Here is a 15,438-nt window from a genome sequence, read left to right as displayed (position 1 = left end):
CGACTTCTGCTATGTTGTTCGGTCGACCGAAGGTGAGCTCCAACTCGTGCATGATCTCTTCGGCCGGCGTGTTTGCTATTAGGAGGCTCTTCATGGCTGACCTAGCCTACCCTCGTAAGGCTCTCCGGAGCCTTTCTATGTTCTGCGACGGCGTTAGATACCCCGCAGATTCTTCGTAGGCTGCCTTGAAGGCCAGCCAATCTGTATGCGCCCCGTAGAACGGTGTGAGTTCCCCTCTATACTGTGCTGCTAGGGGACCCGACGTTGACGCTTGTGGGTGCGGCGCGACGGCCGCTAGCGACGATGTAGTCGCCCTGACGATTTCGGTTACTGCAGTTGCGAGATCACCAACTTGAATGGTGTCTGTAGGTGCCAATCGTTGGTGAGTTTCTATGGTACCCCGAAGCAGCTCCTCTATTCTTGCCGGTGTGGGCCTCTTCGGTGGATTCGGTGGTGCTTCTGGTGGAGGCGGTGGTGGCTCGGACTGCTGCTCGAGCCACTCGACGACCCTATTGTGGCCGTCTTGCGATGCTGGTTCCGACGGTTCTTCGTCTTCTTCTCCGAAGGCTTCCAGTCGGGCTAGCTTGGCCTCCGCCAACTGTAATCGATAGCGAATGACCTCTTCTCGGGCGATAGAGATTTTTTGCTGTCTCTCCTTTTCTCTATCGGAGAGCTGTGATCGCGCCGTTGTTTGTTGAACGACGGTTTCTTCGACGTCTTGTGTCCCTTGTGGCGACCTCGGCGGTATGCTATGTCGAATAGGGAACGGGTTTTCCCTCCGCGGTGGGTCTGGGACCTGTTCTGCATCTGTTTGACGCTCTTCTGTCTTCTCCTCTTGCATCTTGCCAGTTCTGCTTCGTGTGACGGGCATCTTCTATTTTGTCTTCTATTCTTCTTGATCCGGCTCGAAGGACCAGCAGATGTGCTGGCCGCTGCCCCCGGGAGTCGGAAGGCGCGTCGGCAGGCACCGAGTCGCGGGTACGCCCGGACGTCAATCTATCCTCCTCGAGGTGAGAGAGTGCCCTTTTCAAAGCACTCCCTACCTGAAGGGCCTCAATCAACGCCGCGGGCGCGTTGCGGGTGAAGGACCAGGTGCCTCTCAATAGGCACCACGATGATTCGTCCTGAGAAGGACGTTTAAGCGATGATGATGCGACGGTGACACGGCGATGACACGATGCGTGAAGAGGGTGATGACACTATGCTTGACAACGGCGATGGTGGACGGGTAGTAAATGAAAAGACGGTTCTTGTGCTTCAGAATGCAGAGGCGAGGAGAATTTCTTCAGTGGTTGATTACTATTCAAGTCGATTTCGCTATCCGGAGATCAATTTCGCTATTCAGAGGTCGAATTCGCTATTCAGAAGTCCATTTCGCTATGATTTGTAGCGCTTTTGGACGCTACTTATATACGATTTTTGGCTACTAGCCAGCGGACCTTTGGCCGCCCTATTCTCCTCACCCCTTTATACAATTTTTATTATATTTTATAAATCTTACAATTTACTCTTATAATATGTGCATCAAACGATAATATTATCTTCAATTTACATTTTTATTATGATGTGTGCGCTGCGCGGCGTGCGGTTTAGAAATAATTCGCGATTTCGCGGATCGCGCTTTTTATATGACCTCGCTCCCCTTCCACCTCATATATATATAGCGCGGGAGAGCGAGGTCGCGCGTCAGTCGAACGAATGCTGCCGCGCAACGCACATTACAATCACTATTACATATCTACAAATAATGATACTATAAAAGGTCCCTTTTATAGTTTATGCCTATGTATTTTGGGATCTATTTTCTGTACTATATTAGTCTGTCTCTATTATCTGACCTATTTATTTTTGGGGAGTGAAACCACAACAATGATAATCATTTATTTGTCATCTTATCCTATAGTATCCAATCAGTTTTGCAAACAATAACATAAAGTAATTAAATCTCTATAAACTTATCCCTATCAAATCTACTGTTCTTAAGGTGTTACTATGTAACAATTGTACTATTTATAAATTTGCTATGTCTAATCGAACTTATTTCTACAAACTATGGATTATTTACAATTTTTAAGCGGTGGTCCGGAACAGTTATAATCTAAATAAAGCTTTGGTGCGTAATGTGCGTGTGAACTCATATGCCGGTATCACCGAAATTTTTTTTTTTTTTATTTATTTATTTAAGCTTTGCATTCCATAATTTTACAGTAAATAGATAGACAGGTACATTTCAAAGTAGGTTAATTATGGGCCCTGTTGGGCACAGCAAGCGGGAGAGAGGAGAGGAGGACGAGTTATTTTTTATATAATATATAATAATAATAAAAAAATAGTAATAATAATTAATAATTTGAAATTGTATATATTTAATTACTAAAATTGTATAATATTTAATTCAATATGTCATTTTTATATTCTAAAATTGTATAATAACATTTTTTAATCAATAATGTCTTGAGATTTCTTATAAATATTTTATCATTTTTTATCTCTTTTAAAGAAAGTGGTAAGTGGTTATATATAATTATGGATGACACCAGAGAACCACTTGAATGTAGTGCTAACGTGGAGGAAGGAAGAAGGAGCCTGTTTCTGTGTCGTAAATTATATTTTTCACACCTTTCTTCGCGTGTTTTATAGAAATTGGGGTACTTTCGGACGAATTTACTGGTTTCTAAAATATAAATGCAAGTCAAAGTAAGAATATTATGGTTTTGGAAATATGGTTTACAGCTTTTACGGTTGTCAATATTTACCAGTATTCTAATTAGTTTCTTTTGTAAGGTAAAGAGAGTAGGTGCGTCGGTACTGTTTCCCCACATTATTATCCCATAACTCAACCATGCGTACGCATATGCATAGTAAGTGGTGAGAGCGGTTTGCAAGTTAGTGGTTCTTTTAACTTCCCGAAATGCATATACAAACCTAGACACTTTACTTTTTATTTTCTTGATATGCGATTTCCAATTTATTTGTGAGTCAATGGATATACCGAGGAGCGTGAATTCATTGACCACTTCCAATTGCATTCCGTTATACACGAAGTCAACGTCAAGTGGCCTTCTTTGACATGGGTGGAAGGTAATTAATTTAGTTTTATTATAGTTAATATCTAAGTTATGGTCGCGCATCCAATTAGACGTTCTATCAAGAATCGAATTAAGTTGGGCATCTAAGTCTGTACCACTTTGGCACGATGTAAGCTGAGAGACATCATCCGCGAAAAGAACACAGGGCTCTTGTACAATTTTAGGGAGATCGTTTATGTAAATTAAAAACAATATACAGCCGATAACACTTCCTTGAGGAATTGATGCGTTTACCATTTTATTATCCGATCTTATCATTTCAATCATATTCTTACTATTATTGAAGTATTCGATTTCAACTATTTGTTCTCTGTTTTTCAAGTAGGATGCAAACCATTTATGTGGTATTCCTCGTATCCCTACACCGTGTAACTTATCTAATAATATGTTATATTGCACTTTGTCGTAAGCTTTGGTCATGTCTAATAATATTCCAATAGCGTACTGTTTATTGTTAATTATTTTCGGAATCCATTTTGACTGTCGTCAAGTATTTTGTATTTTTCACAGTAGGAATGGATACGGTCACACATGGCTTTTTCATATATTTTAGAAGCTGGGGGCAATAGGGCAATAGGGCGAAATTGATTAATATTGGTTTTTATATTATTTTTAGGAATGGGTTTTATAAGAGCTTTTTTTAGGCGATCAGGAAAGACGCCTTCAGAGAAAGATTGATTTATTAGCATATAAAACGGTAGAGCCAATTCATCTGCACATTGCCTTAGTAAGGCAGAGGATAGATCGTCAATGGCGTGGCTTATTTTGTTTTTCAACTGTTTAATAATGTTATGTACTTCATGATACTGGATTGGGCTCAGATACATAGAGTTTTCAGTGGGATAAAGTACAGGTCTCCCACGTGGATGTGGCGAAGTAGTATTACATTCCCCCACTGACCCAAAAAAGTGTAAATAAATATTAATATTATAGTATATAATATGTTGTTCTTTTTTTAGGACACTCAGGATATGCTTTAGAGAAGCATACTCCCATCCCAAATGCTGTACCAGGATCACAAGAAGCATATTATTATATTACACTGGCTTACATGTGAGAACATGGAAAAAAATTTAGATGCCTACATGTACTTTGAATTCTTATAGAGAACTAAATGAAGGTTTAGCTGCTAGACAAACCCAACATGGTTTCATTGTGGAGCTAAGAAATTAAAACATTTATAATTATTCAAAATCTACCCTGTACCATCGTAAGCACAGATTATTATATTAGAGTCCGATAGTTTTTCTGTTCCCCTCCCTTACCTACTAGTACTGAACTGACCGTACAGCGGCTTTGACCCGCGCGCGCATTGTGTTGTGAATTAAAATAAATTAGAACTGTGTTAAACCTACTGTGAAACTGGAAAGCTAGCGAAGATATCTTCGAGACCCTGAAGCCCAAGAAATCCGTAGAACCATACAGGTACGTGACAGACGCTTCCCTATATATATACATAGTACTTTCCCTAACATTTTGGTAGCAGAGCGTAGTTTGGAAACCTCTTATTACATTTGATCTGACCTGTTCCGTACCCGGAACACCCTATTAATTGTTTATTCCAAATAAATCTGTGCTTAGTTTGCCTTAAATTAAATTAATACTATTACATTACTCGTCTTGACCTTTGACCTTTACCTATAACTTGTGATCGTGTTTAACATCGTAAATTAAAAGTACTATTTGCGTATATAAACCTAGTATTTTGTTGAGTAGGTGTTTATTAATAATTAATACATTTTTAACAAAAGTTATAAATGTATCATTGCATATTAGCGTAATGTATTGATATAAATTGAGTGAATTATCTTAACGGTTACATCTACCTACTAAGTTGTCAATATAAAGCGGCCCGTTAGAATTGTTTCGCTTGGTACCTACATTCTTTTATTGTAACATCTCTATTCAGTGAAGATAACCACTTGTTATGATTTTAAACTGGTTTTCTGTATGCGAGAATATTGTGTTTATGGTACTTTGTATGCTCACTCTGTATTAAGTAATATTTAGGTACATTCTTGATTTGGTTGAAAATATAGTTGATTATTGATAATATAATAATAATTTTTATTATTATATTTTATTTGGCCTTTATAAATACTCGTGAGTTATATCTTTATATTTTATTAAATATTTCTTTTGTTTGTGGTAATTAATATTCAAAATAAAGATGTTGAATCCTAATGATACGGTGAGAGCGTGTTTATTCAGTGAGACTGTTAAGTATCGGCAGTCAATGGGTACTGTTCGATTACTCAGTGACTGGATTACGGATACTTATGCTTTGCTACCTTCTGCGTCACGTGATAGGCTTATCGTGCGGCTTTCTGAACTGAATGAGAACTATGCTAAATTTAATGAAGCGTGTTCTTGTCTCCTTGGCAGTTTGGACCCGGTGATTGATACGAAGGAGCATAAAGATTATTTGAGCTTCGTCGACCAATTTGATAGTATTGTCGATTCCCAGCCTGACCTTAGCCCTACTAATAAGTTACAGTACCTTGTTGGTGCATTATCGGGTGAGTCTAAACGTCTACTATTACATTTACGTATTGAAGCAGAGAATTACCCTATCGCTCGTGATTTGTTAAAGCGGAGATATCACAATACGCGAATACTGGCGGATACATATATAACACAGATCCTTACCTTACCTAACATACCCCCTAAATTGAATGGATTACGTGCTTCGTTTCTCAACCCATTGTTAATAGCTTATCGTTGTTTGGAACGCTTAGAGCTACCTGTGACTAGGTGGTCATATATGCTAGTGCACATATGCCTTAATAAGTTGCCCCTGGAGTTAAAGGCTCTTTTTTAGCGAAGTTACGGTGGTGATAGTGATCGACTGCCCCAGTTTGATCATATCATCACTTTTTTAGAGGATGAGTGCCGCCACCATGATAATGTAGGTGATGCAGCATTAGTAGATTCTGCCCCAACTTCCCGTACGTTTGAACGAAGACCTGAATACTCGCATAACCAGCAATCTAACCGCCCGCGTAGTGCCTACGTTTCCCAGGTACCAGTTTCCAATAAGAAGTGCCACATGTGTAATAGTAATTCCCATTATTTACGTGAATGTCCCCAATTTCGTGATATGAACCCACGTGACCGATCTTATTTTATTAAATCGTCTGGCATGTGCTATCGATGTTTAGATAAACATTTGATAGCCAATTGATAGCCAATCGTGATTACAGGTGTGCTGTCTGTGCTCGGTCCTCCCATCACACCTTACTGTGTTTTAACAATTCTCGAGATCCTATTTATCCTAACCATCAGAATCGAAATAATACAAATTATCGCAATGCTGTCGTGCATAGTGCACCGCGTACATCACCTCCCGGCACGGGCGGGGGCCGTCCCCCTTATAACAGCTGTACTCTGTTGTGATTCGTCATCATCTGCACGTCGAGCTTCTCCTCCTACATACTCACGACAAGATTATCGTCATACGTCCCCTCCCCCCGCGGTCACTTCCCGAGATAAAACATATCATAAATCAGGTGACCTCCCCGACCGTTCTATGCATACCAACCATAGACGGAACTCGTCCCAATAACTAGGCCCTGTATCCCCCCTGCTTTCTCACCACATATGTTTATTCCTTCCAATTCCCTAGTCCTCCTACCTACCGCCATTATTCATGTCAAATCGGCTTATGGTTATTTTATAGAGGCCCGTGCGTTATGTGATACAGGCGCACAAGGTAATAAATGAAACACGTCCGTAACCAGTGATATCTTATTTTAATGAGAGCGTCACACAAACCTACATATTTAGTTACAAAAAGGAATCACAATTACCTACATTACATCTCCACCAATATTTAATACTACATACTAGACTTATATACTATAACATCTACATAAGTACACAACTTACATAATGACACTTACCAAAAAGATACATCATGTATTTATAGGTAATGCTTATAAATAACCTTTCTATTTCATATTTACTTTAATAGACATAAACATAACTAATCGAATTCAATGCCATATCTACGAGTCGGTATACGGTTACGGTGCGGCCTGCGACTGGGTATCTCCGAAACGGAGGGGTCCGACGCCGGCGCCGGACCCGCCTGCGGCGAGGTCGCCGCGTCCGCGCCGCCGCCCGCCCGCGCCCCGAGCTCATGCCGCGGGCTCCGGTCGGAGCTAGTTACCTCGCCGTCAGCTGTCGCCACTATATCTCCCGGGTATATTAAGTATGATCGCTTCGCATCTCCTTTAGACGTACTACTAGTATCCGTTAAGGTAACCGACCGCGATCTTATCTGGTCGACGTGTCTATGAATAATTGTATTATCGGTGGTAATGATATTATAATCCGTTTGTCCCAATCTTTTATCTATTTTTCCCTTCAACCAAATAGCCGTTCCCTTCTTATAATTTCTATACCATATACACGATCCCGGTTCGAAGCTACGTATAGTGCCTCCCGCGGCACTTTCTTGCCTCAGTTGCTCGCGGCGTACGCGTTCACCCCGCTCCGGTTTCAACACATCGAGCCGTGTACGCAATGAACGCCCCTGGAGAAGTTTAGCTGGACTTTCCCCTGTTGTGCAATGTTCAGTATTACGGTAAATTAACAAGTATCTATTGAGTGCGGTAATGACGTCTAAGCGTTGTATGTTTGCCTTCTTAATAACCCTCTTACAAATTCGCTCCGCATTCTCAGCCGCCCCATTCGATGCCGGCATCCATCCGGATGGTAAGGTGATGAGAATACATGTTCTACGCCATTATACTTTAGAAATGAAGCAAATTCCGCACTCGAAAAAGGGGGCCCATTGTCGCTAACGATTTTTTTTGGAATCCCAAAACGTGCCCACATTGTTCTTAATATGCCTATAACACAGTTCGCTGAGGTAGAGGAAACTTTTGATATTTCTATCCACTTAGAGTAAGAATCGACCGTAACAAGGTAAGTAGCTCCCTCTAGCGGGCCTAAAAAATCCAAATGTAATCGAGTCCAAGGTCGCTCTGGCCAAGGCCAAGAGCGTGGTGTATGCCGCTCTGGCGCATCAGCCACGCTCGCGCACACCTCGCAGGCGCGGCATACCGCCTCCACGGCCTCGTCCACGCCGGGCCACCACACATAGCTGCGAGCTAACTGCTTACTTTTATTTATGCCCATATGAGCATCGTGCAATTCGTTTAAAACTCTTTCTGTACACGCTTTTGGAATCACAACCCTGTGGCCCCACATTATACAACCCAGTTCCTCATAAAGTTCGTGACGTCTATTAAAAAAGGGTTTCAATTCTTTTATTTCAATCTCAGACGGCCAGCCGTCTTTTAAGTAACTTAAGACTCTGCTCAGTGTCGAGTCTCTTGCCGTCTCAATTTTTAATTGATTATAATCAAGCAACAGTGCCTCAGATGCGAAATGTAGATAAGTTTGTTCTGGACACTCCTGCCCGTCTCCTGAGCCGATTTCCTTGTAGGTCATTATCATTCTAGACAAGGCATCAGCCACATTTTCACTAGAACGGACATATTCAATATCAAAATCATAAGCGGTTAGTATGAGCGCCCATCGTTGTAATCTGCTCGCAGTCATGCTGGGTATACCGTGCTGTGGTCCAAAAATAGTAACTAATGGCTTGTGATCGGTTCGCAATTTAAACGGGCGACCATACAGATATTGATGAAATTTCTTAACAGCGAACACTATGGCCAAGGCTTCTTTCTGAATCTGACTATAGTTTAGCTCGGCTGGCGTGAGCGCCCGCGACGCAAACATGACCGGCCGCTCGCCGTCGGCAGTGCGCTGCGCCAGTACCGCGCCCAGCCCACGCGCGCTCGCGTCGCAGGTCACTATGAGCGCGGCCTCCGGCTCGTAGTGACACAGCGCAGCCGTTTCGCTCAGTCTACGTTTTACTTTATCGAATGCGTACTGTTGCCGTTTACCCCACTCCCATAAAATATCTTTTTTTAACAAATAATAAAGTGGATGTAAGTCCATACTTAAATTCTTAATGAAACGGCTGTAAAAATTAACCATACCTATAAACGATCTCAATTCCGATATATCCCGAGGGATAGTCATATTTAATATAGGGGTCACCTTGTCCGGATCTGCATGTATACCGTCTTTATCAATTATATATCCCAAATATTTAACTTTGTTGACAAAAAATGAGCACTTTTCTTTTTTTAATTTTAATCCGTGCTCTTTTAACCTACTTAATACTTTATGCAATGTTAATAGGTGCCTTTCTATTGAGTCCTCTCGAGTAGCTATCAACACATCATCCAGGAAAGTTACGACACCCGGTATATCCTTGAATAGGTTTGCCATAATACGTTGAAATATTCCCGGGCTAGAGGAAAGGCCATAAACCAATCTATTATAAACAAACAGCCCCCTATGTGTGTTTATTACCGTGTATTTTTTTGTATCATCTAATTCGATTTGCATATACGCTTGGGATAGGTCAATTTTGCTAAAATATTTGCTACCACCCAAATTTGAAAACAGATCATCTATTTTCGGTAACGGATACTTGTCGACAGATAAGACGCGATTCAGAGTTACCTTATAATCGGCACATATTCGTATGGCTCCGTCCGACTTATTGACAACAACTAACGGCGTGGCCCAGTCCGAGGAGTCGACCGGTTCGATGACGCCGCCGCGCCGCCGCGCAGCATGGCATCGAGCTCCGCGTCGACGCGCTCGCGCAACGCATACGGCAGGGGGCGCGCGCGGCAGAACACGGGCGCGGCGCCCTCGCGCACGTGCAGCCGCGCCGCGCCGCCAGTATAGCGGCCTACCGCACCGTCGAACAGCTCAGCGTAGCTGGAAAATAATTTATTTACAGCGGTCGGCGTATTCAAATAAAATAATTTTGGTACATGTACCGTATGGGAACTGAACTTTTGTATTTATATATTTAACTCTTCCAACCACTGTCGGCCCACCAGAGTCTTAGTACCATTATTAATTACATATAAGTCTAATATTTTTGAGCAACCTTTATATTTCACTTGTACCTCACAATACCCTAAAGGACAGACTTTAGTTCCGTCGTAAAATGTTAATATTACTTGACATTTTAGTAATGGTAGGTGACCAAAATTACAATTATATGTTTCTTTACTTATACACGAAAGTGCGGAACCCGTATCAATTTCCATAAATAAGTCCCTATTATCTGCAGTTAAATAAATGCTCACCGGTTTGTATTGCGATAACGACATCTGCATTACTGGCTCCTCCTCTAGGCTGTCTTCACCTGCTATCTCGTCGCTGTCGATTGATCCGGCATTTCCAATAAAATTCGTATTTCGCACGCCACCTGCGCCGATATTGTTATATCGTGAACCACGCCGATCTCTTGTAATTCCGCGTTGCTGACGTTGTCGGTGTTCCCTTCCGCCACTTCCAGACGTTAGCCTCTCCATGGGACAGACTCGACGCAAATGGCCTGTCGTACCGCACTTACTGCAGACATAACTGATAAATTTGCAGTTATTTGCTAAGTGATCTCGTCCTCCGCATGACCCGCAAATATCAATAATACGGGGCACCATGCCGCCCCCTGGCCTTGCGTTTGTTGTCGCCGGTCGTGTCCTATTACCGCCGCGCTGGCTTATGAATGATCCCATGGTATGCAGCCCGCTGGTCCCGCCGACTGCATTATTGGTTAATTCTGATGAGTATTTGCCTGAATCGACAAGGGACGCATCCCGTTCCGCCGCTTCTAACGAGCCTGCCAACGTCACCGCTTTTTCGTAGGTAATTAATTTTTCCTCTGCAAACAATCGTTGTCTGATAACGTCACTTCGAATACCACATACCAATTGGTCTCTTATATTATCCTCCAGTGTGCTGCCAAAATCACAATTTTTACACAACTTCTTTAAAACTGCTACATAATCACTGATGGATTCGTTGTCTGTTTGTCGCCGCTGTCTAAACTTGTACCGTTCTGCCAACGGTGATGGCTTCGGTTGGAGGTGATGACGCAATAGCTCCACTGCTTCGATATATGTTAATTCCGATGGTTTTTTTGGATTTGCAAGTGTCGATAACAATTCATATGCACTATCCCCCATTACAGATATTAATGTTGGTAATTTCACATTGTCTTTTATATTATTTGCTAGAAAATACATTTCTAACCGCTCCACGTAAGCCGTCCAGTTGCCCGTCTGAATGTCAAAATCTACAATTTTTCCGATCGACATTATATGCACATTGTATTCCACGCGTGTTTCGTCACTAACTTCCAATTTAACTATATAATCTTCCGTTTTTTGCATTAAAAATCCTCGTCGCCAATGTAATAAATGAAACACGTCCGTAACCAGTGATATCTTATTTTAATGAGAGCGTCACACAAATATCTACCTACATATTTAGTTACAAAAAGGAATCACAATTACCTACATTACAGTCTGCTTACTACCGACTTAGCTATTGAGAGATTGAATGTCCTCTTATCATCAAACTCAGTACCTATTCGCGGTATTGGCAACATTCAATCTGTATATTCCCGCGGTTCTATCTCCCTTACCTTTAAACCAGTTCATAGATCGTATCCTGTGATAACAACCCCTGCAGTGGTTGTTGATGTAATTGCAGGCCCCCATCCTGAGATTGAGTTGCCTAGGCCTGTCGTTAATAGTATTAATCACCTATCCGTAGCGGACCCCTCCTTTTATAAACCAGGGCCTATTGAGGTATTGTTAGGTGCCGACGTGTTCGGTTATCTTATGCAACCTGAAAAATCGATTTCTCTTCCTCATGGTCTGACCGGCCTTTCAACCGTTTTTGGTTGTGTGTTGTCTGGACCTGTTGCTGGTAATTTCCCCGACCTTGAACCCCTATGACTGGCATTTCTCTATCCCAGGTCGTAGAGAAATTTTGGAAAATTGAGAAACAGCCTCAAGTTCTCAATCCCAATCCTGAGGAGTTAGAGTGCGAACGTATTTTTAAGAATGGCATCACCCGTGAGAGTGACGGTCGTTTTATGGTCCGACTTCCGTTTATCTATGATCGTCCCCAGCTTGGTGAATCCAAGTTTACAGCGGTTAAGTGTTTCCTAAGTTTAGAAAGACGTTTCAATGCCAACTCAGAGCTTCGTGAAAAATATATTATATTTATGCGTGAGTTCATAGATCTTCACCATATGTCTCCCAATTCCTATAATCCATCATTATTTGAGCATTATTATATTCCCCATCACGGAGTGTTTAAGGCCGACAACCACTCTAAAATTCGTGTTGTTTTTAATGGAAGTAGTGCAACCTCTATTGGTATTTCATTAAACCAGTGTTTACACACAGGTCCCAAGCTCCAACAAGATATCACTCATATCCTTCTTAATTTCCGTAGACATGCTGTGGTTTTTGTGACAGACATAAAAATGATGTTCCGGATGACCTGGGTGCACCCCAATGATCGTCGGTATCAGTTAATCTTGTGGCGTGAATCCCCATCTGCACTTCTTGTTACGTACGAGTTAGCTACAAATACTTACGGCCTACGGTCTAGTCCCTACATTTCCATTCGTACCCTTTTAGAGCTTGCTGAACGTGAGCGCTCATCATACCCACAAGCAGCTGCTGTTCTGGAAAATGATATTTATGTTGATGACTGCCTAACCGGAGCGAGTTCACTCGGTGAAGCTCAAATATTAAAAACAGAACTTCAGTCCCTAATGGCCTGTGGTGGTTATGAGTTGAGAAAATGGATCAGTAATGAACCCGAATTGCTCAAAGACATACCCCTCGAACATATACAGAGTCCATATGAATTTCATGACCCAGATAACCCACCAACCATTCCTGTACTTGGTATTCAGTATAATCCGACTGCAGATTCCTTTACATGCAGTTTTTCCTTTAAGCCTCAGAAGTCCCTAACCAAGCGTACAGTTCTCTCCCTCATCGCTCGTATTTATGATCCATGTGGATGGATATCTCCAGTTGTATTTAAAGCCAAAGCGTTTATACAACGTCTATGGATGTCGGGCCTCAACTGGGATGATCCTCTTAACCAATCCCTTTCTGATGAGTGGTTATTATTTGTACAAGACCTGGAGAATATCAAACAGCTGAGCATTCCTCGTCGGATATTGCCTGCGGATGCCACTTCCATTTCCTTACACGGCTTTTTTGATGCTTCGGAGGCTGGTTATGCAGCTGTTGTATACCTTAGGACTGAATCCTCTTCTGGCCATTGCTCCGTCTATCTCCTCATTTCTAAGAGTAAGATTGGCCCTATCCGTACTCGTCTCACAATTCCCAAGTTGGAATTGCAATGAGCTGTGCTCCTCACAAAATTAATTCATCACGTTACCATCTGTCTACAGAAGGTAATCGTGTTGGATGCTATCCACAGTTGGACGGATAGCAAAATTGTGCTGGCATGGATAAAGACTCCTCCTCACCTGCTTCAAACATTCGAAGCAAACCGCGTGTCTCAAATCACCTCATCCGATTTCCCTTCCGAGTGGCATCATGTTCCTGGTTCTATTAACCCTAGCGATTGCGCTTCCCGAGGTCTTAGCGCATCGTCTCTTCTTAACCATGATCTATGGTGATCTCCTTCCTGGTTGACAGAATCCCCTAATCATTGGCCTATTAGTGCAGACTTAACAAACAATCCTATTGATTCTTTACCTGGCCTTCGCTGTTTGTTAATTGAAATACCTACCCGAGCTATGGATCTCTCGTTTCTCCTCGACCGGTATAGTTCCTTAAATAAACTAGTCGGAGTGTTAGGCTTTATTCTGCGTTTTATTTATAATGTTAAAAATGTTAATTTACGTGTTATTAATCCTTACCTTTCTGTTGACGAACGACGTAATACTTTGTTGATGCTTATTAAAGCAACCCAGTTACATGCATTTTCTAACGAGATAGAATCCTTAATATGCGGTAATGTTATTAAATCCCCTTTAAAACGGCTGTCGTGTTTCCTAGATGAAAACGGTTTAGTCAGAGTTAGCGGACGTATACGTAACTCTGAACTCCCATACGATGCTCGTCACCCATTACTTTTACCTAAATCTGGCCCCCTTGTTAAATTAATAATTTCCCATTATCATATCGAAAATTCTCATGCTGGTCCTAATGCCTTACATGCTATCCTTTCCCGTGAATACTGGATATTGTCGGCCCGACGTGCTACATTATATTTCATAACATAATATTTCATTGTCTCTCTTGTTACCGCCTTAAAGCATCCGTATCTCAACCCCCTATGGGGGATCTACCCAGGGACCGGGTTACATCGGCTAGACCATTTTCTCGTGTTGGCACTGACTTTGCGGGCCCTTTCTATACTAAAGTACAATCCTATCGAAATAAGAAAATAGTAAAGAGTTATCTGTGTGTATTTGTTTGCCTGTCAACTAAAGCGGTACATTTAGAAGTAGTATCCGCCCTTACGACTGAATCTTTCCTATCTACCTTTACCCGATTTGTTGCGCGTCGCGGATTACCTACCCTTATACGTTCGGATTGTGGACGAAATTATTTAGGAGCGAGTAACTATATTAGAGAGCTTGATTCATTCCGGTCCCAAAAGCATGATGATCTTGCTTCACAACTAGCCCGCAAGAATATAAATTGGGTATTTGACCCACCGTCCTGTCCTCACTGGGGAGGATTGTTTGAAGCAGCCGTTAAGTCTGCCAAGACGCACCTTAAACGAGTAATCGGTGAAAATCCCCTTACCTTTGAGGAATTGACCACTGTATTTGCAAAAATTGAGTCTGTACTTAACTCTCGGCCTTTGTGTTCCTTATCTCAAGATCCCAATGATCTTGAAGTGTTAACCCCTGGTCACTTTCTCATTGGTCAACCCCTTACTGCGTTACCCGAGTACCCATTGAGAGACGAGAAGCAGCATCGCATTTCACGCTTTCACTTATTGCAACAAATTACTCAACATGGTCGCGGTGGCATTCAGAGTACCTATCAACCCTTCAAACTCGTAATAAGTGGACTTCTCCTATGAATCCTCCTAATGTTGATGAATTGGTTTTGATAAAGGATGACAACCTCCCTCCTTTGGAGTGGCGCCGCGGACGTATAGTACAGTTATTTCCTGGTCAAAACGGTGTAATTCGAGTGGTCGAGGTCTAAACCTCTACTGGTTCCTTAAAACGTTCTCTTACAAAACTGATACGCCTCCCTATTGAGTAATATATTGTATAGCCCCTTTACATTGTAATTTTTCTCTTAATTTTGATAATTGGTTCCGTAAACATCATAGCCATTTAGAGCGGGGGCTATGTTTAAAATCGACCCTGTACCATCGTAAGCACAGATTATTATATTAGAGTCCATTAGTTTTCTGTTCCCGCGTGTTTGCTTCCCCT

At 42.0% G+C, this 15,438-nt stretch overlaps 1 protein-coding gene across 1 annotated transcript; it reads left to right on the top strand.

The window, feature by feature from the left end:
• Positions 1-11,934: 11,934 nt before the first annotated feature.
• LOC131847359 (uncharacterized) lies at positions 11,935-13,374 on the top strand. Its single transcript, XM_059196923.1, has one exon. It carries the CDS (start codon positions 11,935-11,937, stop codon positions 13,372-13,374), a length of 1,440 nt encoding a protein of 479 aa, XP_059052906.1.
• Positions 13,375-15,438: the final 2,064 nt, after the last annotated feature.

The sequence above is a fragment of the Achroia grisella genome, unplaced genomic scaffold (assembly GCF_030625045.1).
Source record: "Achroia grisella isolate CSIRO2021 unplaced genomic scaffold, CSIRO_AGI_Agris_v1 utg5210, whole genome shotgun sequence".
NCBI classification, from domain to species: Eukaryota; Metazoa; Arthropoda; class Insecta; order Lepidoptera; family Pyralidae; genus Achroia; species Achroia grisella.
Note: the sequence above shows the minus strand (reverse complement) of the source record. Positions and strands in the feature narration are given on the sequence as shown.

Bases quoted from the DNA above. Each gene is read 5' to 3' on its own strand.
- LOC131847359 (XM_059196923.1), top strand. From the start codon at position 11,935: ATGACTGGCATTTCTCTATCCCAGGTCGTAGAGAAATTTTGGAAAATT.